We start from the raw sequence: 27830 nt of genomic DNA, 5'->3' as shown, positions 1-27830 counted from the left end.
AGGGGAAACAACTTCTATTAGCCGTTGTCTTACGCTTCCCGGCGACACTAGGCCTCTTACTACTGGCAATGTCCCCGAGATGCGGCTGGTATCGTGGCAACTCTGCGACCTGCGTATGCAGTTTGTGTTACCTATAACCTAGTCATATGTTGCACATGAAAGAGGTCTGGCACAGCAAAATTAAAGTTCCCGATTCGCTTCTCAAATATCTTTCTCCCTGTAAGGTTTTCTTGTTGAAAATCACTGTTAGTTTACTATGGTAGGGAGACTGCAGCAGCAAAACCCTTGATTAGTAGATCCTGCTGGTTCAGTGAAATCTCATCCTACCAGCGTCGCCAGGAAGCAGCAGTGAACATTCTATCATGAACAGAAGTGTTCTTCAAAGACGTGACCTACCACCCCCAGACCTTTGATGTAAATACTTTGAACCACCATGTATATTTATTTGGTATATGTAACTGCATTTGCTTTTTTTTTTTGGTCATCAGTCTACTGACTGGTTTGATGCGGCCCGCCACGAATTCCTTTCCTGTGCTAACCTCTTCATCTCAGAGTAGCACTTGCTACCTACGTCCTCAATTATTTGCTGGACGTATTCCAGTCTATGTCTTCCTCTACACTTTTTGCCCTCTACAGCTCCCTCTAGTACCATGGAAGTCATTCCCTCGTGTCTTAGCAGATGTCCTATCATCCTGTCCCTTCTCCTTATCAGTATTTTCCACATATTACTTTCCTCTCCGATTCTGCGTAGAACCTCCTCATTCCTTATCTTATCAGTCCACCTAATTTTCAACATTCGTCTATAGCACCACATCTCAAATGCTTCATTTCTCTTCTGTTACGGTTTTCCCACAGTCTATGTTTCACTACCATAGAATGCTGTACTCCAGACGTACATCCTTAGAAATTTCTTCCTTAAATTAAGGCCGGTATTTGATATCAGTAGACTTCTTTTGGCCAGAAATGCCTTTTTCGCCATAGCGAGTCTGCTTTTGATGTCCTCCTTGCTCAGTCCGTCATTGGTTATTTTACTGCCTAGGTAGCCGAATTCCTTTTCTTCATTGACTTCGTGACCATCAATCCTTCTCATTACCTTCGTCTTTCTCCGATTTACTCTCAAACCATACTGTGTACTCATTAGACTGTTCATCCCGTTCAGCAGATCATTTAATTCTTCTTCACTTTCACTCAGGATAGCATTGTCATCATCGAATCGTATCATTGATATCCTTTCACCTTGTATTTTAATTCCACTCCTGAACCTTTCTTTTATTTCCATCATTGCTTCCTCGATGTACAGATTGAAGAGTAGTGGCGAAAGGCTACAGCCTTGTCTTACACCCTTCATAATACGAACACTTCGTTCTTGATCGTCCACTCTTATTATTCCCTCTTGGTTGTTGTACATATTGTATATGACCCGTCTCTCCCTATAGCTTACCCCTACTTTTTTCAGAATCTAGAACAGCTTGCACCAATTTATATTGTCGAACGCTTTTTCCAGGTCGACAAACCCTATGAACGTGTCTTGATTTTTCTTGAGTCTTGCTTCCATTATTAGCCGTAACATCAGAATTGCCTCTCTCGTACCTTTACTGTTTCTAAAGCCAAACTGATCGTCACCTAGCGGATTCTCAATTTTCTTTTCCATTCTTCTGTATATTATTCTTGTAAGCAGCTTCGATGCAAGCTGATTGTGCGATAATTTTCGCACTTGTCAGCTCTTGCCGTCTTCGGAACTGTGTGGATGATGCTTTTCCGAAAGTCAGATGGTATGTCGCCAGACTCATATATTCTACACACCAACGTGAATAGTCGTTTCATTGCCACTTCCCCCCATGATTTTAGAAATTCTGATGGAATGTTATTTATCCCTTCTGCCTTATTTGACCGTAAGTCCTCCAAAGCTGTTTTAAATTCCGATTCTAATACTAGATCCCCTATCTCTTCTAAATCGATCCTGTTTCTTCTTCCATCACATCAGACAAATCTTCACCGTCATTGAGCCTTTCAATGTATTCTTTCCACTTATCTGCTCTCTCCTCTGCATTTAACAGTGGAATCCCCGTTGCACTCTTAATGTTACCACCGTTGCTTTTAATGTGACCAAAGGTTGTTTTGTCTTTCCTGTATGCTGAGTCTGTCCTTCCGACAATCATATCTTTTTCGATGTCTTCACATTTTTCCTACAGCCATTTCGCCTTAGCTTCCCTGCACTTCCTATTTATTTCATTCCTCAGCGACTTGTATTTCTGTATTCCTGATTTTCCCGGAACATGTTTGTACTTCCTCCTTTCATCAATCAACTGAAGTATTTCTTCTGTAACCCATGGTTTCTTCGCAAGCTTCTTTCTTTGTTCCTATGTTTTCCTTCCCAACTTCTGTGATGACCCTTTTTAGAGATGTCCATTCCTCTTCAACTTTAATTCCTACTGCGCTATTCCTTATCAGTGTATCTATAGCGTTAGAGAACTTCAAACGTATCTCGTCATTCCTTAGAACTTCCGTATGCCACTTCTTTGCGTATTGATTCTTCCTGACTAATGTCTTGAACTTCAGCCTACTCTTCATCACTACTATATTGTGATCTGAGTCTATATCTGCTCCTACTGCATCCTATCAACAATTTTGAGTAACTGAATGCCTGAGTGAGTTGTATGAATACATTATGTGGCAGTCTTGCCAACTTAACTGTTTACGTCATGGATGTGGATAGCAGACGGTGAGATCAGTGTCAGTGAGGTAACATTTGCACTGAGCGCCTATGGAAAGAGGTTGGCGAACTCCGTAGTTAACGGGTCTTGTTTTCCTGTCAGCACGCTACGTGCGAAAACAGCCAGCGGCAAGGGACATTGTTTCTGGGTACGTTCAACAGAGCAGCTCTGTCGAGCTCTTCTGTTAGATTTGGGAGTCAGGTATTTGAACGAGTGATCTTAATCTACAATGACGCTTAATTTCTGTCTTTCAGCAACGTTACATCCTAGGACGTGATTTGCGATCACATTTTTTAATTTCTCTTATTTCTTTTTACTTAGTGAGAGTGACCTGGTATATTGGGCTTATCGATTCCCAGGCGTAACCACGCAGGCCATTAACAGTTTGTCCTTTGGCTTTCATAAATGTTTTAGTTATTAAAGCTGTCGTGTACTTTCTCGTGAAGTTTGGAGATGATCATGGTGCCGAACTTGTCATTTTAAAACTGTAACCTCTAAGTTGAGACATTGATCTTTTGTACATTAGATCACCATGTGGCGTCGAAGATAATGTAAATTTGTTCTAAATTAATTGAATGGCTAGGGCAAACGCCTTCAGCAGTCCACCTTTGCCAGTTCAGGAAATCCTGGTTCATATTCTTCACACCAATTATGGTAATCTGATATACTTCAATTCAGTCTTGAGACGCAGATCCCGTCGTGTGCTCTTTGTTTAGTGCCAGTCCATCAGTACTGCATCTGATCTTGCAATACACAAAATTGCCTGTGATAGGAGTACCTGTATGTCTGGTGAATTTACTTTCGGTTCCTTTATATAGAATTTAATGTGTTTTGCTGTAGCGGACTGCATTTGGAACTTACTCCCGTTCCATTTGCTTACTGTTTGATGGCCGTGATTTTAGTGGTTCATGGGATACATACCAGGAGCAGCAACCCGTGTGTCTGTTTTCGTGAATACGTGCGCGGCAGCCACTTTGTCATCCTACCACATCCTCCCGTCCCTGTCTCGAGCGTAGGGGGTCGTCCTCCTTCTGATAGTGCCACTGAGTTCATTGGTTCTCGTCTCTTATGCGCGTTAATGGATGTGAGGATTTTAAACTGCAGTGTTTTGTGAATCGTATGTTATTTTTTTGTGAATGCCAGTACAATTCATGTCTTTACCAAATGAACTGCCCCTTTTTTTCACACTGAACTCCTTTCTTTTCATGATAACACACCATATTTCAGTCAGATTTAATACGTTGATCCCGAATTAACAACGAAAACTTGGGTACGTGTATTCTGAAAGGGGTGCGAAATGTCTGATTAAAGTGAAACCGAAGCATAAAAATGTCACGTCACACATTCTATTAGCTTATCTTAATCCTTTGAACATATCCGTTGCGTATCTCATTATCGTTTTATTGACCATATTCAGGTCTACAAATTTTGTAAAGTGATAGAAGCATATGGTTGTCTATGAACTAGTGGTGGGTAGAGCGTTACTGATAACAGAAAGTGACAAATGCTGAATTTAGTAACAGGACATAAATGTAGTCTTTATAAAACACTTATTACGCCTTCATCGAAGTCCCTGAAGCTGTTATCGTTGTGAAGTAAAGACTTTATAAACACCCATCCTTTATAAGTACTTTACGTCCACAGTAGCTCTCCGAGCAATACGTCTGTCAGAGTACTTCGACGGTGTTGTGACTATAACCAAGGGGTACAGTTGTAGGGTAAATTCGTTATCATACATGTAAGCAGGTAGCGTAGGAAAACGTGCAGTTGCTGAAATAATTAAGAAATGTAATGTAATGGGTGGATTGAATAAGAGGACCCATAAGGTAAGAAATAAGGAGGCTCTCCGCAGAATCGGCGAGTAAAGGAATATATGAAAACACTGACGAGAACAAGGGACAGAATGACAGGACATCTGTTAAGGCATCAGGGGATAATTCCATTCTACTAGAGGGAGCTGTAGAGGGTAAATACTATAGAGGTTGGAACACACCCAGCAAATAATTAACATGGGTAGCAAGCGTTACTCTGAGATGAAAAAGTTGGCAGGGAGAGGAATATGTGGCGGGCCGCATCAACCAGCCAGAAGACTGACAACAACAACAACAAAAAATTATCTACGTGGTAAGCCTACTGAAACGTCAGACGGCGAAAATTCTTATCGTGGATGAGTTGTCAGAATCATTGTTGGATAAATTACTATCTGGCTTTGGAAGGAGCATTTCGATGCGGTTCTCTTGTAAACACGGTACCCCTTTTTCTTCGTCTACTAGCGCTAACAGGAAAGGATTCACTTAGTCTGCGTGTCACTTCAATGTTAGGGGTGAAACAGGATGCCGAGGATTGGCTCGTGACGTGGTGGGAGGGTAACCAGCAACGGGCTGTGCTAACACGGTCATTGGTGGTGGTGGTGGTGGTAGAGATTAGCGTGCGCCGGCTAATGGCTGATCATGACGGCCGTAAGCAGCCCACTCATTATCGGACTGATTTATCTTAAGGGCCAATTATTTGTGCCATCCTAATGACAGAAGCGCGTGCTTCCGCCGCGTGAATTAGCAGCCTATCGCCGGGGTTAGTAATGTTATTGTTTTACGAGATGCTGGCCGGATTACGCAGCCCCTATTCCCCGCTGTCCTCTGCTGAGGCCCCCGCGTAGCTGCTGTATTCCCGTTGCTGCCCGGCTCACAGGGCAGGAGGCAGTCCACATTTCTCGTTTTATTTCGACAAGTCTGGAAGACGATACCATCAGATGTTTGCTTAGCGGTTAGGAGCGGGCTGTCGCCGACAATTTCAGCCCAATAACTCACACTATCCCCCGCCCCCACATCGCTCCCAAATTAGTTTGTTGTTCCTGAAATCAACATAAACAGTGAGGTATCTTCCTGTTTAGATCCTTAAACTTAAGAGATTCAAACTCCTTATTACTCTGCCTGACAAGAAGGATGGATATCAGTGTACTTTCAAACATGTACACACAATCGGTGGGTATGTAAATTATTAGAATTGCAATTCTCTTAGACAGGTAGAACGGCCACAAGAGTGTTCTTTAGTCAACATAAAATTATAAAAAATTCAGAGGCTCTCTATAAACGTCTTAAAATTTTGAAACATTTTATATATAGTGCCTCAACTACATTTAAAAGGATAAAATAATACAAAATGTTGAGTAGAACCGGTAGCTTAACTATCACTTTCAGATTACACGTCTAGCAGTGTACAATGCCTTGCATCGTCCACAAAATTATTATTTTGAATCGCCAGGTAAAATCTGTTGTAGTGAGCGACGTTATCTGTTGCCGCAATTGAAACACAGAGACGCTGCGGCGTTGTGCAAAGACAATTATACATTGAAACGCCCGCGCAATTATTTTCGTTACAGTCAGTAACTGCAAACCGAGAATTGCCATGTAAGCTTTACTTGTTTTGACTCCAAATTACAGCTTACTTGAGATATCTGTTTGCTGTTACTGAGTGTAACGAAAAGAATTACTTAGAGGTTTCAGTGTATATTTTTTTTTGTAGAACGCTGTAGAATCCTTGGTTCAAATGCCATCATTGATAGCATAGCTCACTACAAGAATTTTATGGACGACTCAACAGCGTTGTACACTGTTACTGACGCTGTAACAGTAGCTCATGCGATCTGAAGATGGCAGCTAAGAGCCGGAAATTAGTCATCTCCTTGTAAAAACTTAATATTAAATACAACTGAGACAATAAACAGAAAATCTTTGAAAACTGTAAGAAGTTTTATAGATTGTTCTAGAATTTTTTATAATTTTATATTTGCCTGCTTCGTTCCCTTAGACTGTATAGTCTGCGGAGATTTTTCTTGTTTTGCTTTTATTTAATAGCATTTTACGTTGTTCACGAACTGCAACTTAAAAGCTTTTCACGCTAATTAAGGCATATAAGCAGGGTCTTTCCGAATGTACGTCTGACCAAGAAGCGATTCTGTTAGTTGGAGTCCAAAGTTTCTCTTAATCATCCTTTTTGCGTTCTTGTGGAGGTATATCCATAGCAACTTTCATCCCCTAACAAAAATTTCTTTACATCCAACCGGGAAGCGTAATACCAGTCTCCATAATTTTCTTTAACGTAACGAAATGTTTTAATAAAAGTTTTCATCCTTTATTGCACTTACTTGGGAGCTGAATTTCTATAAACAATGGAGCACTATTTTTATTTCTAACCGAAAAGAATAAATTTAATTGTCATAGATGTAGTATTAAAATCCTTTGATAGCTCTTAAGTAATTATTTACTTTCAAAGAAACTTCCACTCATTATTTTACCCCCTTAGTGATTGAATTTCCAAAATGCTGAGACGCGCACTTTTTATTTTATGACTGAGAAACCAAATAACAGTTTTTGTAGTTCTAGATTCAAAATTTTCTTAATAGCGACATACTTTCGAAACGTTTTTGATCCCCTATTCCACCCTCTTAGGACAGAAATTTCGAAAAATCCCTTCTCAAACGAGACCTAAGTTATAAGATCCATACTTCCTCCAAACTTCGGGATTGTATCCTCAGATGAAACTTCCTGGCAGATTAAAACTGTGTGCCCGACCGAGACTCGAACTCGGGACCTTTGCCTTTCGCGGGCAAGTGCTCTGTAAAGTTTGGAAGGTAGGAGACTAGATACTGGCAGAAGTACAGCTGTGAGTACCGGGCGTGCGTCGTGCTTCGGTAGCTCAGATGGTAGAGCGCTTGCCCGCGAAAGGCAAAGGTCCCGAGTTCGAGTCTCGGTCGGGCACACAGTTTTAATCTGCCAGGAAGTTTCATATCAGCGCACACTCCGCTGCAGAGTGAAAATCTCATTCTGTATCCTCAGATGTTTGGGCTGGGCGATGATGAGTGATTCAGTCAGTCAGTATGTTGTTTTTTATATATAAAGATTAACTGCTAAAGATCGGTTTCTTCCGTGTTTAGTTTTGTTACCAGACCTGGTGGGATATATGAGGCATAAACGGTGTAAGGTGATAAGTAATCAATTTCAAGTACATGGAGGTACGGCGTGCATGTGTTAGGACAACGTTATCAGCAACTGCAGGATTTGAAAGGCGCCTCATTATGGATTTCCGTATGGCCGGCTGGTCGAATCATGCTACGTCCAGATATGTGGGGCATTCGGATGTGACACTGACTCGAAGTTGGACTGCATGGGTACGTGAAGGCAGGCATATGCGTCACCAATGAAGGATCACTATAGTGCACCAGGCACACAGTAATCCCCCGATACTAGCAGTAGTTGGGCTAATGAGTTACTGTCCCATGCGTAGGCTGTCGTTAACAGCACAACACGAAGGACTCCGTTTGGAGCGCTGACGCGACCGGGACGCATGGACTGCTGATAAATGACCGTAGCATTATGTTCATTATCACACCGGGTGACCGTCATCGGCGAATACGGCAACGACCTGGGCAAAGGTCTCATCCTTCCAACATTTTGACGAGACACAGTGGTGCCAGTCTTGGCGTCATGCTGCGGAGAGCCATCGGGTTTGACCTCAGGTGAGGGCTGGCGGTGACTGAGGAAACTATGACGGCACAACACTACGTCACGGAAATCCTGCGCGGCAGTGTCGCGGCGCCATTTTTCAACAGGACAATATTCGTCTACTCATGGCTGTTGTTTTTATAATCTATCTGAGTGATCCTGAGGTACTCCAGTGGCTAGGAAGATCGAGATCTGCTCCTCACGGAACACTTGTGGGACCAGATCACACGTGAGCTCTCTCCAAGGGCAAGTATCGAGGACATCAAAGACCAGATATATTTGTAGACCAGCTTGCCCCAGGAGAGGTTTGAACAGCTTTCCGAAATTCTGCCAAACCAAATCAGTGTATGCATCCAGGCCAGAGAGGGCACATCGTCAGTCACACGTGGACTCATGCTGTTAAGTACTTCGTAACTTTGACTCGATTTTCTAATCACCGAAGTAAAATCACTCACTCTTTCAACATGTGAAATTTCGTTTCATCCCCGCCTCACTTTGTTGGTGCTTCACTTATCTTGTCTGGCGATGTATTATTCAAGCTATATATTACCTAGTAATTATTAACGTCCCCGCAGAAAGATATTAGTTTTATCGTCATGGCAAACCAATTATATCAATTTCGATAGCTGCTGTTGTACCTAAAGTAGCACTCTTGCTGTCGAAATCACATAAATCAGCGTTGCACCTGTGCCTTATAAAAATAGTCAAATGGCTCTGAGCACTATGGGACTTAACACCTTAGGTCATAAGTCCCCTAGAACTTAGAACTACTTAAACCTAACTAACCTAAGGACATGACACACATCCATGCCCGAGGCAGGATTCGGACCTGCGACCGTAGCAGTCGCGCGGCTCCGGACTGAGCGCCTAGAACCGCTCGGCCACCGCGGCTGGAGTGCCTTATAATAACGTGCCCACAGTAATGCTTTGCAAACAATTCTATACATCACAATATTCTGAAGAAAACGATAACAAAAGATACAGACTTGTCTAAATAATATGAAAATATCTGAAAATGAGAAAATCGATTTCGCTACCTGAAACTATTTTAGTAATTTTAAGGACGCCTTAAATTCGTTGCATTTTAGTCCATTACCAATGCAGCTAGTATATAACTTTGTTTCGAATACGGAGTTGCATTCGGCTAACTCTCAGTGGACTAGCTACGAGTATATGAACCATTTTCATTCGTACGTAATTATCAGAGCCGTCATGTAGCTTGAGAAAGGGCAATACTCAACGTTATCCTAGCGTGTAAAATCAAGAAATGACGCTCACATCTTTCCTTTGCAATTTCGCTAATGCTTTTACTTCAATTCTAAATTTAACTCGTAATAAATTCTTAACAGGAATGCCTTTTTTCGAGTTACATTCACTCAAGGAAAATATTCAGATATCACCTCCAGTTTGATCCAATGGGCTCGAAAATCACACTGTAACGCATTGTAACACGTATATCTACGTCTAAAGTTAGCGTTAATGACTTTTTTTTCTTTCTTGAGTGATCAGTCTTGTGACTGGTTCGCTGCGGTCCTCCACGAATTCCTCTCTAATGCCGAACTCTTCATCTCAGAATAGCACTTGCAATCTACGTCCTGAATTATTTGCAAGATATGTTCGAATCTCTGTCTTCCTCTGTAGTTTTTACCCTCTACAGTTCTTCCTAGTGCCATGGAAGTTGTTACCTGATGTTTAAACAGGTGTGCTGCCACTCTGTGCCTTCTTCATGTCAGTGTTTTCCACACATTCCTTTCCTCTCCGATTCTACGCAGTACCTCCTCATTCCTTAGTCTATCAGTCCACTTAATTTTCAACATTCGACCGTAGCACCATATGTCAAATGCTTCTATTCTCTACTGTTCCCGCTTAGCACATACTCCATCTCTGTCACACAACGCTGTGCTCCAAAGATACATTCTCAGAAATTTCTTCCTTAATTAAGACATATATTTGGCAATAGCAGACTTCTCTTGGCCAGGGATGACCTTTTTGCCAGTGTTAGTCTGCTTTTTATGTTGTCCTTTCTCCGTCCGTCTTGGGTTATTTCCTCCCTAGGCAGCGGAATAACTTATTACTTCGTACTCACCAATTCTGATGAAACTTTTCTCGCTGTTCTCATTCCTTCTGCTTATCATTACTTTCGTCTTTCTTCGATATACCCTGAATCCATATTCCGTACTCATTAGACTGTTTATTCAATTCTACAAGTATTGTAATAGTTTAATATACTTCATGTTTATTTGTCTCAGTGTAGCTAACACTTTTTATCTGTGGATAAAATTAAATTAATGTCCCAAACAGTTCAACAACGCCTTATTATTAAAAACATGATGCAAGAAATATTCGTGTCTTGCACGTTCCCTTGGAAACAACCACTAGAGAGCAGATAAATATGTAATATGTATTACGTCGCTCCTTTACTCTCTCAGATATTCCTGCATGTTTTTCTCTTCAATTAATTTCGTTTCCAACGTCAGTTCGCAGCATCGCTGGCATACGTAGCGGGACAACTACAGCCGTGGCGTGGCTGTGAACCGTGGCAGCTGCGGCGGAGGTGTGCTAAACGCGGACCCCGCCGCCCGAGTGATGTGTTTGGCGCCAGAATGTCGCCGCCGATGACTTCCGACCTTCATCGGTGTCCTTTCGCGTTTGCTTTAGGATGGTGCTGACGTGGAATCCGGCTGCGGCAAAGCGAGGGGCCAGTGATGCGCGTCACGTCCTCTGAAAAGCTCGCATGCGTGAATGAATTTACGTGCTCTGCCTGGTAAAGGGAAACCGTGTTTTCCCTTGTTGCACGCCCGAAAAAAAGTGCCAGGCCTACGGACATTCCATACCAGAGCGACATTACAAGTAAGTGATGACTCATGTCCTTCCGTGTCTGGCGTGCTTGTAATTCACTGTCTTGTGAAATATGAAATATTTTAAATACAAAATTATACCTCCGGTTTGAATCACATTCCTTAATAACTTTGCTGGAAAGGATAACAGCAGTTGCAGTCCTACAATCTGACGGTCACAGTGCTCTTGCCAGAACAGTTACATCGGTGAAAACAATTTCTTTCCTTACGACGAAAGTTGAAAATAATCAGTACGAGCGTCATCTACCTTTGAATCTCTTTCAACTGTCTTTGTCTTGCACAGGTAAGACAAAGTAATCTACAGATCTACCAAACGTGTATCTACGTAGTTCAGAGACTCGTAATTTTATCTACAGGTCAGACTGTTGCAGCTGTGAGGATGCTGAAGTTAATTATCCACGGAAATTCATGACATAGCAGCATCTTTCTCTCAGGTGTTAGTAAACGCAAAATACGTAACATTGGTTTACAACATATATATTGATGATAAATGCCTGGGAGCCAATTTAGAATTTCACAGCCGTGTCTATATGTGAGTGGACCACACAGACTGTCCTTAGCGAATAAATTAGTTTCTAAAGACACGTAAGACACTTCCCAGAGCCCAAACAGTGAAAATTAAACTCCGTTTCACTTGTTCGGAACTGAACATATTTTTCGTGTAATGTAGATTTAGATGGCCTAGAGATTTCTTTTTATGTTTTTTATTTATTTTTAAAAAAGGCCAGGCTTTTCGACTGTTAATGGAAATCAAGAATAGGAAGTATGCGATTATTCTACAGTTTGAGGTCTTTCTTTTTGACCAAAGACTTCGCACACTAAAAGGGTAAAAACATTGCTTGTAACTACAGATGTACTATGACAGCAACCGTAGAACGAAATACGGCATGAAAGGAGAAAGAAACTACGAACAACACAAGCAAAATACTTTTCCATTCGCTTTCAGAACTCACATAAACATATGCAGTTACCTACAGCAATGATTTTTAATTAAAAAAAACATTTAATTTTCTCTTGAACTGCAGGCAGAAGTCTTGTGGTATATATGAAAATAACTGTGTCTGTAAGGAAATTAACTTAGTATTTTTGTGACTGAAGGCTGTCCGTACACACTCATACATCGATTCAGCAAAGGAATGCACATACGATTTTTGAAAAAACTGAGTGGTTATACACCAGTATGATTACCTCTATTTTCCTATGTTCAAATCGCATTCCTGTATGCCTTCGGTGGTGTTCTGTGGAGTATCAGTGCTCGTGCATCCTATGGTGTTCTCGCAATTTTAGTTTTTACATTGGCGCCTTTGTTCTCAGCAGAAAATCAGGTACCGTAGACAACGCTTCCGAATCAGAAACAGCGACCCTCGAATTCCAAACAATGCATGAGGGTATAAGTAGCCAGCGTGGTACGGGCAAGGCTTGCTCTTCTAAATTTCACGTGGCCGTGAGAGCACGAAACACTAAACCGAGCGTCGCAAACCGACTATATCAGATCTCACAAAAGAAGCGTCATACCTTCTACGACTTAAATGGGAACATCTACGGAAAAGTAGACATACGTAAATCTCATAATTTAGACTCAGAAATGGTTCAAATGGCTCTGAGCACTATGGGAGTTAACTGCTGTGGTCATCAGTCCCCTTGAACTTAGAACTACTTAAACCTAACTAACCTAAGGACATCACACACATCCATGCCCGAGGCAGGATTCGAACCTGCGACCGAAGCAGTCGCGCGGTTCCGGACTGAGCGCCTTAACCGCTAGACCACCGCGGCCGGCTAGGCTCAGAATTTGATATTGAATTACAGTTTACAATTCACTCTGGTCAACAGTCTTGAACATTAGAACAGTTGAATGGGCACGTATCAAATGACACTAACTCCTGCCCAGCCATTACTAACTTAGACATAATAGAGGTTAATGTGACCAGCGTGTCAATAATATGATTTCAGAAATACACGTAACACTTCTGTGGTCATTAATCCATTTATCACCTCTTTTTTCGTAGACACAGATTCACTAACCAAAATGTTGGCTGCTAGCTAACTCTGGTAGCTACCAAAAAATCAGTCAACACTGGTCAGTGTAATTCGATTTCTATAATTTCAGCTATTCGTATCAACTGCATGGACGAGAATCCTGGTAGAAAGTGCGTATAGTAGAGGAAAGTGTCCGAAATCGGACCCCTGTTTTGTTTTTGATTTTAAAAAAATAGAAAATAGTTAATAATCGTGTTTTAAAAGCATATCACACTTCACTTATAATACGAAAAACAATAGTTTTCAAAACCATTGCACTCAGCGAGTTGGGAATATGCTGGTCAACGTCGGACCGCTTCTAAAAATAATTAAAGTAGAAGTAACCAAAATTGGAAAAGGTGTTATATTAGAGAAAACACAATCTAATTTCAAAAATAGGTATTAACACCACTTTCCATTTTTTGCTGAATCTAAGAGCCCTGCAACAAGATGTTACTGTAGGCTTTCTTTCGGACAGTTTGGTTCTGTGGCAATTAAAAAAAAAGATTACCCACTTTTCCCAGCAATTTCGTCTTTGAAGGGTGTTCTGTCTTGTTTCTCTTTGCCAGTTATAAGGCCATTCCCCACAAGCAATACTGAAGACAAAAACTTCCATAACTAGACAATAGTGAGCCAGTTCATGATATTTACCCAAAATTGTAATTCTGCCCCTCCCCCCTTTCCCTTGCTGCCTCCCCAGGTGTATTGTACTGCACGTTCGACAGTCTCGTAAGTTATATTTTCGTAAATGGCCTTCTTGCGAGCTATCTTCTTTTTCTGAAATGCATCAATAGCTTCAGTCGTTTTAGAGGGACTCCACTTCCTTTGACCAATCTCCTCCATTACCCTCTTTGAATCTGCAATAGAATTACAATACTGGCAGCTTTTAAACACGAAGAACTCTGGTGGTTCAGTTTAAGCAGTTGGAGAGGGTCCAGTTTACGCAATTATAACCCCCATTTTTTTAACCAAATAAATTTTTTTCCAAACATCTAAGTGAAACGGTTTCATCGTAAATATTAATCTTAAACGTTACTACTGAAGGACACAAGCTTACCTGCCATATGTCTGGAAATAACAAAACATTTGGTGCAATGTAAAAAACTTTTCACTGTGAAAAAATGTGATGGGGAACATCTAAGTAAAAAGTGAAACCGGCGACCTATACACTCCACCAGATTGGAAGAAAACTAAACTACTGTTCGACGTGCGCCAGCAATCCTTGCGACTTGTCCTCTAGTACCGATCCTTCTTAGCCAGCGCTCTTTTATCGCTTCTGTTCGAACGAACTTCAGCGTTTCCAGGCGGCTGCAACCGCCGAGGAAGGTATAAAAATGGTTCAAATGGCTCTGAGCACTATGGGACTTAACTTCTGAGGTCATCAGTCCCCTAGAGCTTAGAACTACTTAAACCTAACTAACCTAAGAACATCACACACATCGATGCCCGAGGCAGGATTCGAACCTGCGACCGTATCGATCGCGCGGTTCCAGACTGTAGCGCATAGAACCACTCGGCCACTCTGGCCGGCTGAGGAACGTATATTTAAGGAACACAGTGGGCAGTACAGTGGATGTTAGGGCCACTAACGAAGTGTCAGTCTTGATATGTGCCGAGCATCATAAGACCACCAATATCAGTTCCTATGTAGTACCTAGAACTTCCACCGTCGGTGGGAGGTGTGGGACTTTAAGTGCCACTGCCACACCATCTACATGAATTCCAATGATGTCTTTGGCATTGTAGGATAGAAAAAGTTTATCCTTACCCCAAGGCAGTAAGGCCGAGGTCCACCGGTGACGCTGTACATCAACCTACCACAAAAAAGGTAAAGTGGAGAGTCGCCTGGATGAGGAACGGGAGTGCGACGGGGGGCCTTGGCTGTCCGCGGATTCTTGTTATCGGCAGTGGGCCTATGGCAGTGACGGATAGGGATAAATCGTAAACACATAGGCAACTGCAGCCTGAGTGGCTGCGTCATTGTAATACACCGAGCGACGACAGTAGGAGAGTAACCCGTGCAGATGTTATTGCAACTCTGTTAACTGTTAGGATGGAAAGGAGATTTACTATAGCAGAACAATGCGATATGCATTTAATTTATGGCGAGGAAAAAGGTGTTGCGAAGGCAGCTGTACGAATTTATCGAGAACGCTTCCCACAACGACTACTTCCTGCACGAAAGATATTTGCTGCTGTGCACCAAAGGTTTGTGTCATTGTAATTCTCTACTTGTATGCGATTATTATGGATTTACATCTTAATAATGTACAGTAGTTATCTGCATCTTTGTAAATTTTCGTCCGTATGCGAAACGTATCTTCTGTTCTGATATGGTTTCCGTTTTTGTTACATGATGACAGAATACAACTGACGAGTTCGTATTTAATTTCCTTAGATTGAGAGATACTGGCTCTTTACTGCTCCGCGCAGAAGGCAACGCGGCGGTCAAGAATTCTGTACCGCGTACAGGAGGATCCTTCTCAGAGTACTAGAAGCATCGCACCCCACGTGGGTATAACGCACACTGTCGTTCATCGCACTTTCCAAGAGGAGCGTCTGCGTCCTTACCACATTCAACGCGTACAAGCATTGGAAGAACAAGATTTCCCTCCACGACGTGAATTCTCAGAGTGGTTTTTGTTACACAGTGCGCAGCATGAGTTTGTCAACAAAACACTCGTCACAGGTGAAGCGTGTTTCACTCGCGACGGAACAACTAACTTCCGTAACATGCAGACGTGGAGTGTACACAATCCTCGCCACGTAGCGGCAACATATTTTCAGCGACGATTTTCCGTAAATGCGTGGGCGGGTATGCTCGATAATTACATTATTGGGCCCTATTTTTTACCTCCACGTTTGACTGGTAACGATTACCGGACGTTTCCAGAGGAAACATTGTTACTAACGTTGTTAGAAGACATTTCGTTAGACATACGTCATAACATGTGGTTCCTCCACGATGGTGCTCCACCCCACATTGATCACAGAGTACGCAGATTTTTGGACAGTCGATTTCCAGGACCATTTATCGGGCTTTCGGGTCCACGTCGATGACCAACACGCAGCCCTGATTTAAATCCACTGGATTTTTACTTTTGGGGCCAAAGAACTTGTTTATGCTGAGCCAGTAAATAGTGTGGACGAATTGACGCAGAAGATTTTAGATGCTGACAATACCATAATGGCCAGTGTGCATGTGTGTGAAGAAGTGCGACAAACTGGGTTCTCCGCAATGAAGCATGTGTAGAAACGAATGGTGGTCATTTCCAACATTTATTGTAGTATTGGTGTAAGAGGAAGCGAGTAATGGGTTTTCATTTCGTTACGATGTTGTTGTGCAGAAGGAAAATTATGTGAATTTAGTATTCGTTATGGCATTGCCGTAAAAGGTGAAACAGTTGATTGTAATTAATGCACAACTATCTACTTGGTGATTGATTGAATTTGTACTAATGGAAATACATTGTGTTTGATATTAGCTTGTCATTACTACTACAACCTTCGTTATCTACTTATTGAGAAACAGACTTGGTTGTATTTAATTCATGTAAAGCGAATTACACATTCTTGACAACCCAAAAACCGTATACATTCCTTTTTTCGGTACCACCTGATTATCACACCACGTCGTTGTACACGTCTAATGATTTCAATCCTCTGATCAGCTCGTTGCCTTTCTCTGGCTGCCCTGTCATTATAGGCAATAAGCTCGGTACACCCTGTGCTGTGTAAGATGACAAGAACTATGCCCCCTTACATGAAGTCATTAAAGATCACCTAACTCACGTTGAGCGATGAGTAGGGCTGAACAAAAAATGACTGACAAGGCACAATGCATCTTGTAGAGAGTATAGTATGGACATATTGGAATAATTAATGTCAGGCAGTGGTTTTAAAGTAATTCACACGACATGAAAACTTTGTGGAAACACGTCGATTTACTGGAGGCTAGTTTATCCCAGGGAAGTATTCGAGTGACCGTGGCTGGTTGGGGAGCGGCGAAGGGAAGTGACAACAGGCAGCTTAGGGCAGGTCAAGCTCTGAGATAGCGGTAACAGGGCGTGGCCTCCAGCTGCGTTAAGATGAGTGACAGTGAGTGGATGGTTGATCCTGTGCTGGTGTACCGGTAAGCAGACAGAGAACTTGTACACCTGTTGATAAATGTCCTTCATCCCGTTTTCAGCAAAACATGCGAGAAGGCCGTGCAAAGCTATGGTTGAGCAGTCAACAGAGGTCAAAATATGCATGTTCGTGACTGTAGCAACTTCATGCTGAATTCACGCTCCGCAGTGTCTGAAGTAAATCAGGTGAAGATGAACAGAATGAAATATGCTGGCTTCCGATGGGAACGTAGGATCAAGGAATTTAAAGTACAATCCTGGGAGTCAGAACACCAGAAAAATTGGTGTTTGTGCAGACGCTAACCTTGATGGGTGGCCTAGGAGAAGCTAAATAGCAGAAGTTGAGAGGAAGGCAAATTTTGTAGGAATTTGTTCACTTCCCATAGCAGGCATTGGTCGGCGCTCGGAAGCGACGCATAATTAACACGACTTGCGCTGCAATTGGCGTAAGTGATTTTGCTAGAGGGTAAACCAGGGCGAAGAGCGGACTATGAGAAGTCTCCGTAGAGGTCTTCCATTCCCAGCTTGCCTAGAGTGCGGACGTGGCGTTCTTTACTCAGCTTGCCTGAGAGAGAGTGAGCATCTCTGCAGTTTAGAAGTTAGCGAACGGAACGATTGAGCTTGGAGATAGAAGCAAGATAGCTAGAAGTGAATAGACGAGCGCAGCTTTGCACCACCATGAGGTCGGACGACGTCCGCATAACGACGCCGCGCCACCACGATAAATTCGGTAGTATTGCGCCCGCTCCGGCCACTGATTAATTTGTTGGATCACGTCAGCAAAATTTCCACGAGGGTTTCATGGGCCATGTATTGTAGAATTCTTCTCGCACTTCGCATTACGCCTGGGTCAGTCGATAGGAATTACTTTTGATTTATCGCGCTTTACTCCACGCAAACGCAATTATTACCACTGCCTGTTAGGAGAGTCATGTAATGTGATGATTGTAGGTCGTGAGTTAAAATAAATCTGTGCTAATCGACTGCTTCTGTTTTCAATCAAGTAGTTGAAGTCCCAAGTCACTTTCTTAATTAATTTTATGTTCAACATTTGCATCTGGTGTTCTATAGCTGAATATAACATAAATGTGCACCTCTTTTTAATTAAAAGGGATCAATTCTGAATCAATTGTCAACACTGCCACCGAAGTTCAGTCAGGAGTCAAACGGCCTTATTACTTTCTTTGCATTATCCGACATTGCGGCAGCTTTGCACTCTCTGTTGATCTGTTAGTCAATTACCTGGGGCGAACACACACGAAAACCAGATAAGTTATGGGTGGGGTGTTACAACTGTCGGTTGACTACTTAAACAGAAATGCGTATACTATCTTTCCTACGAACATTAGGTTTTAATAATACAAAAATGACGTTCATGATACAAGAAAATGTCAATAGACTTTTTTGTCAAGCACACTGAGCTGTAGCATCTGTATAATTTTGGTGCCTTATACCGTTTACACCCTGTGTCTTAAACTGATCAGGAAATGAACTGCTAACCACTTGAGAGTGCTTAAAAACAAACTTTTTGAAATGTTTCAGTAGCTCTACCACAAATGCAATGTATCCCTAATTGCAATGCACTAGAGAGCAGTCTGCATTACTGTAGCTTTGCCACTGAAACTAGACAAATGAGATCAGCTTAAACGCGCCGACAGCGGGCTCTTTTCCCCATAGTGGTGCTATGTTGCAAGAAGACCATGCCTGTGTAGACAGCGGGCTCTTACTTGGTGGTGGTCTGGGCGATGGTGAAACCGACGGGGCTGTCGCCGTTGAGGTCGTCGTTGACGGGCCAGCCCTGCTCGGCGGCGGCGCTGAGGATGTCGTAGGCCATGGGCGGCTGGTGCGGGAACCTGGTGACTGCCAGAGGGCCGCCGCGGCCGTGCAGCGCCGGGTCGACGCGCTCCAGCTCCAGGTTGTCCTCGGAGTAGCGGAACCAGGGCAGCACGTCGCGCCACGACCAGCCCTCGCAGCCCTCCTCCGCCCAGCGGTCGTAGTCGCGCGCGTGGCCGCGCAGGTACATCATGCCGTTCAGCACCGAGCAGCCGCCCAGCACCTGACGATTGAAGTGAGAAAACGTTGTACTGCTCAGCCCGTGTGTCAAGCTCGGACGCCATTATGTTACAGGGTCGTTGCTAGATAGGTCGTGCGCAACTGCCAAAAAGCTTTTTCCAAAGCCATTTAATCCAGACAGCAATCATCGAGGAGGAAATAGAAGAGGTAAGACAGTATTGCTTAAAGCAACCGGCCATGCAATATTAGGTCTCCAGAATGAGATTTTCACTCTGCAGCGGAGTGTGCGCTGATATGAAACTTCCTGGCAGATTAAAACTGTGTGCCGAACTGAGACTTGAACTCGGGACCTTTGCCTGTCGGGGGCAACTTATCTACCTACATTTTTTTTTTTTTTTGTCCGTTGTTGATCGTTATGTTTGGTCGTTACGGACGTCACATGACAACCGTCCTAGTTCGTTTGTTGATCCTTCCACTCAGTTCTTTTATTACAAAGGCCAAGCAGCGTTATGACCGCACACGCTGAGCTATCGTGCCGGCTAGCAACTGAGCTACCCAAGCACGACTCACGCCCCGTCCTCATAGCTTTACTTCTGCCAGTACCTCGTCTCCTACCTTACAAACTTTACAGAAGCTCTCCTGCGAACCTTGGAGGACTAGCACTCCTGAAAGAAAGGATACTGCGGAGACATGGATTAGCCACAGCCTGGGGATGTTTCCAGAATGAGATTTCCAATCTGCAGTGGAATGTGCGCTGACTTGAAACTTCCTGGCAGATTAAAACTGCGTGCCGGACCGAGAAAGGCAAAGGTCCGGGGTTCGAGTCGCGGTCCGGCAAACAGTTTTAATCTGCCAGGAACTTTCAATATTACGTCTGTTTAAAATAAGATGTAGCCATATCGGTTGCACAATTGTTTTTTATCAAACTGACTATGATTTCGACTGCACTACAGCAATGTCCACCAGAATAAAGAAATTACATGGATTACATGTACTCACACCATGCGTAAAAAGAGTATCAGCAAAAGTGCGCCGTCCAAGGTGGCCGAGAGGTTCTAGGCACTTCAGTCCAGAACCGCGCGACTGCTACGGTCGCAGGTTCGAATCCTGCCTCGGGCATGGATGTGTGTGATGTCCTTAGGTTAGTTAGGTTTTATTAGTTCTAAGTTCTAGGGGCTAATATCCATGAATGACTCCTTTGAAAGTCCTCAAAACGCTGTTTGCGCCAGTCGGTGTTAGAACAGTATTCTGCGTTATTGTGAGTGCGTAATCTAGGCGTTACCTGAATTCGAACGTGGGCGAATTGTTGGCGCTCGTGTGATGGATGGTTGCAAATGTTTGGTGTTTCAAGAGGCTCCGTATTGATGACTTATACCGCATACAGGGAAAGTGGAGAAAACAGCATTCACTAAGACACAACGCGGACGAACGTGTGTGTTCAGTGACCGTAACAGGCGGTCATTGAGGAGGACTGTTACGAAAAATAAGAGGGCGAAAGCTGCAAAAGTCACTGTAGAAATAAATGTCGCATTTGCGAACCTTGTGAGCACCAAAACAACACGAAAGGAGCTCCTTAAGGAGGGATTTGGTTGGCAAGCTGCAATTCGAAAACCACTCATCAGTGATGCTAAGGCCCACAATAGCGAACGTGGTGCCGAAGCCATAAAACCAGGAGTGTGGAGAAATGGAAGAAAGTCATTTGGTCAGGTGAGTCTCGTTTCACACTCTTTATAACTTCTGGTTCCAAGTGTGAAACATGGCGGGGGTGGGGCACGGGGTGGTGGGGGGATTTGTGAATATCTGGTAAGTCGTATCGTGACATCTACATCTACATCCATACTCCGCAAGCCACCTGACGGTGTGTGGCGGAGGGTACCCTGAGTACTTCTATCGGTTCTCCCTTCTGTATTCTGTGGCTGCCGACTTAATTTTAGTTTAGATATTAATGATTCTTTTGGTCATGGTAACGGATGGTACACTGTAGCCATTGTTCGTGGTGGTTCTGGAGTACCAAATGTTCCTGGACTGGAAAGTTTCGTTGACAGAGACATTATTGCTTTTCGCACCTACCATATGGCCGAACTTGCTAATAAAGACTTTGGTAAATCTGCTTATATGTCTACTTCTGCTTTGTCTTCATATACTCGTAATAGGAGAAAAATATCTCTAAATGAGTCTGTATTCATTTGGGTAAAAGGTAAAGGAGTTTGTTGGTGACTGTACTGTATATGCCATGAGCACCATAAGTATTCTGCAAGGTCGCATTACTGCCTTGGCAGGATTATGTGGCTAATTTGAGTGATCAGGTCCATGCACATGTTACAACGTTTTTCCCCATAGTGGTGGTATGTTGCAAGAAGACCGTGCCTGTGTAGACACAGCTCACATCATCCAAGATTGGTTTTGTGAGCGCAACGATTTCCCCTGGCCACCACAGCCAACATATTATGAGTCTTTGTGGACTGCTTTGGACATAAGGGCACGTAATCGCTATCCACTTCCATCATTGTTACCTGAAAATTCGACTATTTTGCAGAAATAAAAGTATTAGATTCCCTTGAAAGGCAAACAGTATCTTTACTTACTAGTTCGGAGACAATTGGAAGCTGTTTAAAATATTAACGGTGTTCACAGAACGTATTAACCCTGGTAATATCCCATTTTTTGTGTTTCCGAACTTTTGTACCCCCCTGTAAGTCATCGCACACTAGAGATGCACATCATCGTATGCAGCTTACTGTATATGTCGTGTGGCTTATCAAATGAATGGCCACTAATTGCTTTACGCATTATTCAGATGGAGCCATCAGACGAGGGGCAGTGATCCTCTTCTTGCCAGTCGCTTGCGCCATTCCCTGTCACCTTTCGAGACCAGTCTGTCAGATATACAGATTCGTATTTTCTATTCAGTGCCCACTGTTGATCCTTAGTGTTGTGTGCAATGGAGGTCTTCTCTTCGTGTCTCATAGTGGATATACCTCTGTCAGTATTCGAAGTAGAGAGTTACATCACAGAAATGCGGAACAAACCATAATATGATTCCGCTCTGTACCGAATTATTCACACACTTAACTGACTGTCTGGTTTCAGGACGGCACAGTAGGAAGTCAAAAATACTCCTACGATCTGCTTAAGTTGCCTCGAGATAATTGAAAGCTTTAAAAGATAAGACAACTACCTATTGAGTGTCACTAATTCTTTCTTTTCTTCATAGTATAAACATTTGCAGCGAATGCAAATTCTTCCTGTATCGTAAACATTTCGTAACTTACAGGCGTTACAAACAACACGCGACAGGCGGTAATTCTACACCACAGGCTTTCTACCCTGCTGCAGCAAGCAGCGATTGAGATACACGACCGTCCGCGTGACAGGGGCCTTATGATTGACGGTTGTTTTCTGACTGTAGTTAGAGGCCTCGGAAACCTATTAGTGTATGGCACCCTGCAACTGCAGATTAATCTGGTATTTCCGCTAGTTGTGAAACATGGAAGTTCAGTCATACGGTTACAACATGGAAAATACAAATTTGAAGGATTTCAATTCAACCAAATACCTAGGCATTAAAATTGCGAACAACTTAAATTCGAACAATCACATTAGGAACGTTGCGGGAAAGACAAAGTGAAACCTAAGTTTTATTAGGGACCACTTAGAAGAGGCAACATATCTGCTAAAGAGACTATGTGCACTACACTTGTCAGTCCTCTTCTGGAGTACTGCAGCACAGTATGGAAAACTTCTGGAGCACTCATTGTACGGTAGCGAAGGATCGACTGTGGTAAAATCGGGAAAGAAGAGATTAGAAGCGTTTGAGGTGTGCTGCTGTAGAAGGATGTTGAAAATGAGGTGGACTAATAAGGTAAGTAATTAGGGGGTTCTACGCAAAATCGGCGAGGGGAGAAAAATGTCGAAAACACCGAGAGGAAGAAGGGACAGATCGATAGGAAACGTGTTAAGACATCAGGAGATACCTTCCATGGTACCGCTGAAGCGTCCGTGAGAGGGTAGAAACTGTAGTGGAACACAGGAACTGGCACAAGAGAAATTTCATGGATTGCTGCAGCGAAACAGTCAGAAGCCTGATGAACAAAGATGTCAATGTCCTTAGCAGGCAGCATAGACGGAGTAAAATGAGAAAGTTCAAAAAAAGGAAGCTCATTTTGTGTTATCGCGAATCAGAGGAGAGAGAGTCACGGATATAATACACGAGTAGGAATGTCCACAAACAAATGCAACATCTTTCAACGAAATTTAGGTTACCAACTCACTTTTGAAAAAGTGTGACTGGCACCTGCATTGGGAGAAGTGACCACAGTAAAGTAAAACAAGAAGTCAGACCTGCCATGGGAAGATCAATGTCTTCAATTTTTCCGAATGCTATCCGGAAGTGGAACAGCCGGAAAAAGTCTTAAGGCGCCGCTATAACTCTCTATCAAGCAAGTGTGAATTACAGAGTAGCCATTTAGATGTACACCGTCTGACCGAAAAGTTCAAGGGCTGTTTTTATTCCTCGCGAATAACCGACGTCAGCGCTGTAACTACCGAGGTAGCTTGAAAGAAAATCGGTAAACAACGGACGTTTATTGACCAGACAGTTCTGGGCAGGCAGTGTTAAGTGGTGGACGTACGGCCGTTGTGTTTCGACGCCGGTGTGACAAAAATCGCCGTGTAGCGACATCTCCAAATCAAGACATTCTGATAATGGTTTGACGAAGAAAATGTGTGTGGAAAGTTTGTAGATGCAGACCGCGTAACTGGTCTGAAGGTTTATAAAACACTCATAAGAACACTCAACCATTTTTCATTTTCGTCTTGAAGTATTTCCGACTTCACAGTCGCAGGAGGCGTATATCCTTGCCCGACTTACTTTGTTACTGCGTCTGTATCCCGAACAGTGGCTATACTCCTGGAAATTGAAATAAGAACACCGTGAATTCATTGTCCCAGGAAGGAGAAACTTTATTGACACATTCCTGGGGTCAGATACATCAATTGATCACACTGACAGAACCACAGGCACATAGACACAGGCAACAGAGCATGCACAATGTCGGCACTAGTACAGTGTATATCCACCTTTCGCAGCAATGCAGGCTGCTATTCTCCCATGGAGACGATCGTAGCGATGCTGGATGTAGCCCTGTGGAACGGCTTGCCATGCCATTTCCACCTGGCGCCTCAGTTGGACCAGCGTTCGTGCTGGACGTGCAGACCCCGTGAGACGACGCTTCATCCAGTCCCTAACATGCTCAATGGGGGACAGATCCGGAGATCATGCTGGCCAGGGTAGTTGACTTACACCTTCTAGAGCACGTTGGGTGGCACGGGATACATGCGGACGTGCATTGTCCTGTTGGAACAGCAAGTTCCCTTGCCGGTCTAGGAATGGTAGAACGATGGGTTCGATGACGGTTTGGATGTACCGTGCACTATTCAGTGTCCCCTCGACGATCACCAGAGGTGATCGGCCAGTGTAGGAGATCGCTCCCCACACCATGACGCCGGGTGTTGGCCCTGTGTGCCTCGGTCGTATGCAGTCCTGATTGTGGCGCTCACCTGCACGGCGCCAAACACGCATTGGCACCAAGGCAGAAGCGACTCTCATCGCTGAAGACGACACGTCTCCATTCGTCCCTCCATTCACGCCTGTCGCGACACCACTGGAGGCGGGCTGCACGATGTTGGGGCGTGAGCGGAAGACGGCCTAACGGTGTGCGGGACCGTAGCCCAGCTTCATGGAGACGGGTTGCGAATGGTCCACGCCGATACCCCAGGAGCAACAGTGTCCCTAATTTGCTGGGAAGTGGCGGTGCGGTCCCCTACGGCACTGCGTAGGATCCTACGGTCTTGGGGTGCATCCGTGCGTCGGTGCGGTCCGGTCCCAGGTCGACGGCACGTGCACCTTCCGCCGACCACAGGCGACAACATCGATGTACTGTGGAAACCTCACGCCCCACGTGTTGAGCAATTCGGCGGCACGTCCACCCGGCCTCCCGCATGCCCACTATACGCCCTGGCTCAAAGTCCGTCAACTGCATTTACGGTTCATGTCCACGCTGTCGCGGCATGCTACCAGTGTTAAAGACTGCGATGGAGCTCCGTATGCCACGGCAAACTGGCTGACACTGACGGCGGCGGTGCACAAATGCTGCGCAGCTAGCGCCATTCGACGGCCAACACCGCGGTTCCTGGTGTGTCCGCTGTGCCGTGCGTGTGATCATTGCTTGTACAGCCCTCTCGCAGTGTCCGGAGGAAGTATGGTGGGTCTGACACATCGGTGTCAATGTGTTCTTTTTCCATTTCCAGGAGTGTATTTTACGTCGTCTTTCAATAAACGTGACAGTCACCCCAAAAGCAACAACAGAGCGGTACAAAATGATGGTAATGTACAAAGTAGGCGCAGTAATACGCTTGCATGCAGCACTGCATTACTCGAAACTACAAGATAACTGACTTATTGTTATGGTAAGAAGGCGAAGGTGGACAGCTGCTGCGGAAGGTATGATTGGAGTAAATCAGTTCGTGAAATTTGAATAACAAGTACACTATACAATAACATTAAGGTGACCTTCCAAGAGCCTGAACAAAGACCTTTCACAGTACGGGCTGGCCGGAGTGGCCGAGCGGTTCTAGGCACTACAGTCTAGAGCCACGCGACCGCTACGGTCGCAGGTTCAAATCCTGCCTCCAGCATGGATGTGTGTGATGTCATTAGGTTAGTTTGGTTTAAGTAGTTCTAAGTTCTAGGAGACTGATGACCTCTGAAATTAAGTCCCATAGTGCTCAGAGCCATTTGAACCATTTTTCGCGGTACGGATCGCTGCGAGAGGTAGAGGAAGAACACTGGACTCGCATTCGGGAGGACGACGGTTCAATCCCGTCTCCAACCATCCTGATTTAGGTTTTCCTTGATTTCCGTAAATCGTTTCAGGCAAATGCCGGGATGGTTCCTTTGAAAGGGTACGGCCGATTTCCTTCCCAATCCTTCCCTAATCCTAGCTTGCGCTCCGTCTCTAATGACCTCGTTGTCGACGGGACGTTAAACACTAACCACCACCACAGTAGAGGAAGAGACTTAACGAGTTCTCGAAGATACCGGCAGGGATGTAGAGTGATGCCGCCAGCTTTCTCGGCTGAGGTCCCATGACGCGAACAGCCCGATCGGGATGGTCCCACAGATTCTCGATTGGGTTTAAATGCGGGAACTCTGGTGGCCTGGAGAGTGCGGTAAAAACTCACCGTAGTGCTCTTCGAACAATGCACATTTCGAATCAGGCACGTACACTGCGAGCTGCAGATTCCATCGTGCATGCACGGGTGGACATGGTCCGCAAGAATAGATTCAAACGTGCGCTGATCCATTCTGCCTCCCAGAAGGACGAGATGATCCAGGTAAAGACACGAAACATTCCCCAGACCATAGCGCATCCTCACGTCTCCTGAACCCTTCCGAGAATAGTTGCATAGTTCCAATATGTTGGCTTTCAGACGTTTTAGACCGTAGACGCCAACAACTATCTTCCTTCTGGAAAGGCCCCCCTGTCGTCACGAAATGGACGTTCAGTTGCGAGACTGGGGTGTAAGTTGCAGTTTTCGTCGCCGATGTAAAGCAGCCAGCATTTGTGCAAGATCCAGGCACCTGCTGCGGAGGCCACTGCCCAACAACGTTCGCTGAACGGTTATTGAGGACAAATTGTTGGTAGCCCTTGTTGCTCGAAAGTTGCTCCTCTGTTCCCCAGTACACATCACCCCAACCATTGTTCACCTTTGCCATCTACGGCCCGTACAAATGGTTCAAATGGCTCTGAGCACTATGGGACTGAACTTCTTTGGTCATCAGTACCCTAGAACATAGAACTACTTAAACCTAACTAACCTAAAGACATCACACACATCCACGCCCGAGGCAGGATTCGAACGTACGACCGTAGCAATTGCGCGGTTCCAGGCTGGAGCGCCTAGAACCGCTCGGCCACAGCGGCCGGTTCTACTGCCCGTGCTGCACCAACGTTGCTTCAGCGCTGAATTTGGATATTTGCCGTGCACGGTATTCTTTAACAACGGCGGGACGGGAACAGTTTACAAACTTAGCATTTTCGGAATTTCTTCCACCCTTGGCCCAAAAGCCAGTGATCATGCCCTCTTGGCCGTCAGATAAAGCGTTCCATTTCCGCCTTACGACAACTAGTGCACTGTTTTCTGCGTCTTCCCCCCCCCCCCCTCCCCCCGTTCATGCCTTATAAACCCTCCATTGCTATTTCGGCCACCTGACGTGTGTGATTGATTATTGCACGTTGAATCGAACAGAGGTGGCTGTCAGATTAATGTGACTGGACAGCGTAATGTTAATCGGATAGTACCTGCTGTATGGGCTTCCCCTGATACTACCAGTCTTCATTGCACTGTAATGGAACTGTGCAAGTAGTTCTGTTTGAACAAGTCGATACGTCTTCTTCAGCGCCGAGAAAGCGGCGGTGCTGAAGGTGGAGAGGGGGAAGACAGGTTCATCCCGGCGGCGAACGAATGCCGTTGCCGGGCGAGCTGTCGGCGGAGAGATAGCGGCGGGCCGCGGCAGGCCGCAGCTGTATTTTTAAT

General features: G+C 44.4%; 1 protein-coding gene across 1 annotated transcript in view; it reads right to left on the bottom strand.

The window, feature by feature from the left end:
- The window catches only part of LOC126361126 (glucose dehydrogenase [FAD, quinone]-like), a 187468-nt gene that overhangs the window by 72775 nt on the left and 86863 nt on the right, over window positions 1-27830 (bottom strand). Inside the window, exon 4 of the mRNA XM_050007767.1 lies at window positions 18947-19275. Coding sequence (XP_049863724.1) covers window positions 18947-19275 — 329 coding nt within the window. The remainder of the gene's footprint in view (window positions 1-18946; window positions 19276-27830) is intronic.

The sequence above is a fragment of the Schistocerca gregaria genome, chromosome 1 (genome assembly GCF_023897955.1).
Source record: "Schistocerca gregaria isolate iqSchGreg1 chromosome 1, iqSchGreg1.2, whole genome shotgun sequence".
Classification (NCBI taxonomy): Eukaryota; Metazoa; Arthropoda; class Insecta; order Orthoptera; family Acrididae; genus Schistocerca; species Schistocerca gregaria.
Note: the sequence above shows the minus strand (reverse complement) of the source record. Positions and strands in the feature narration are given on the sequence as shown.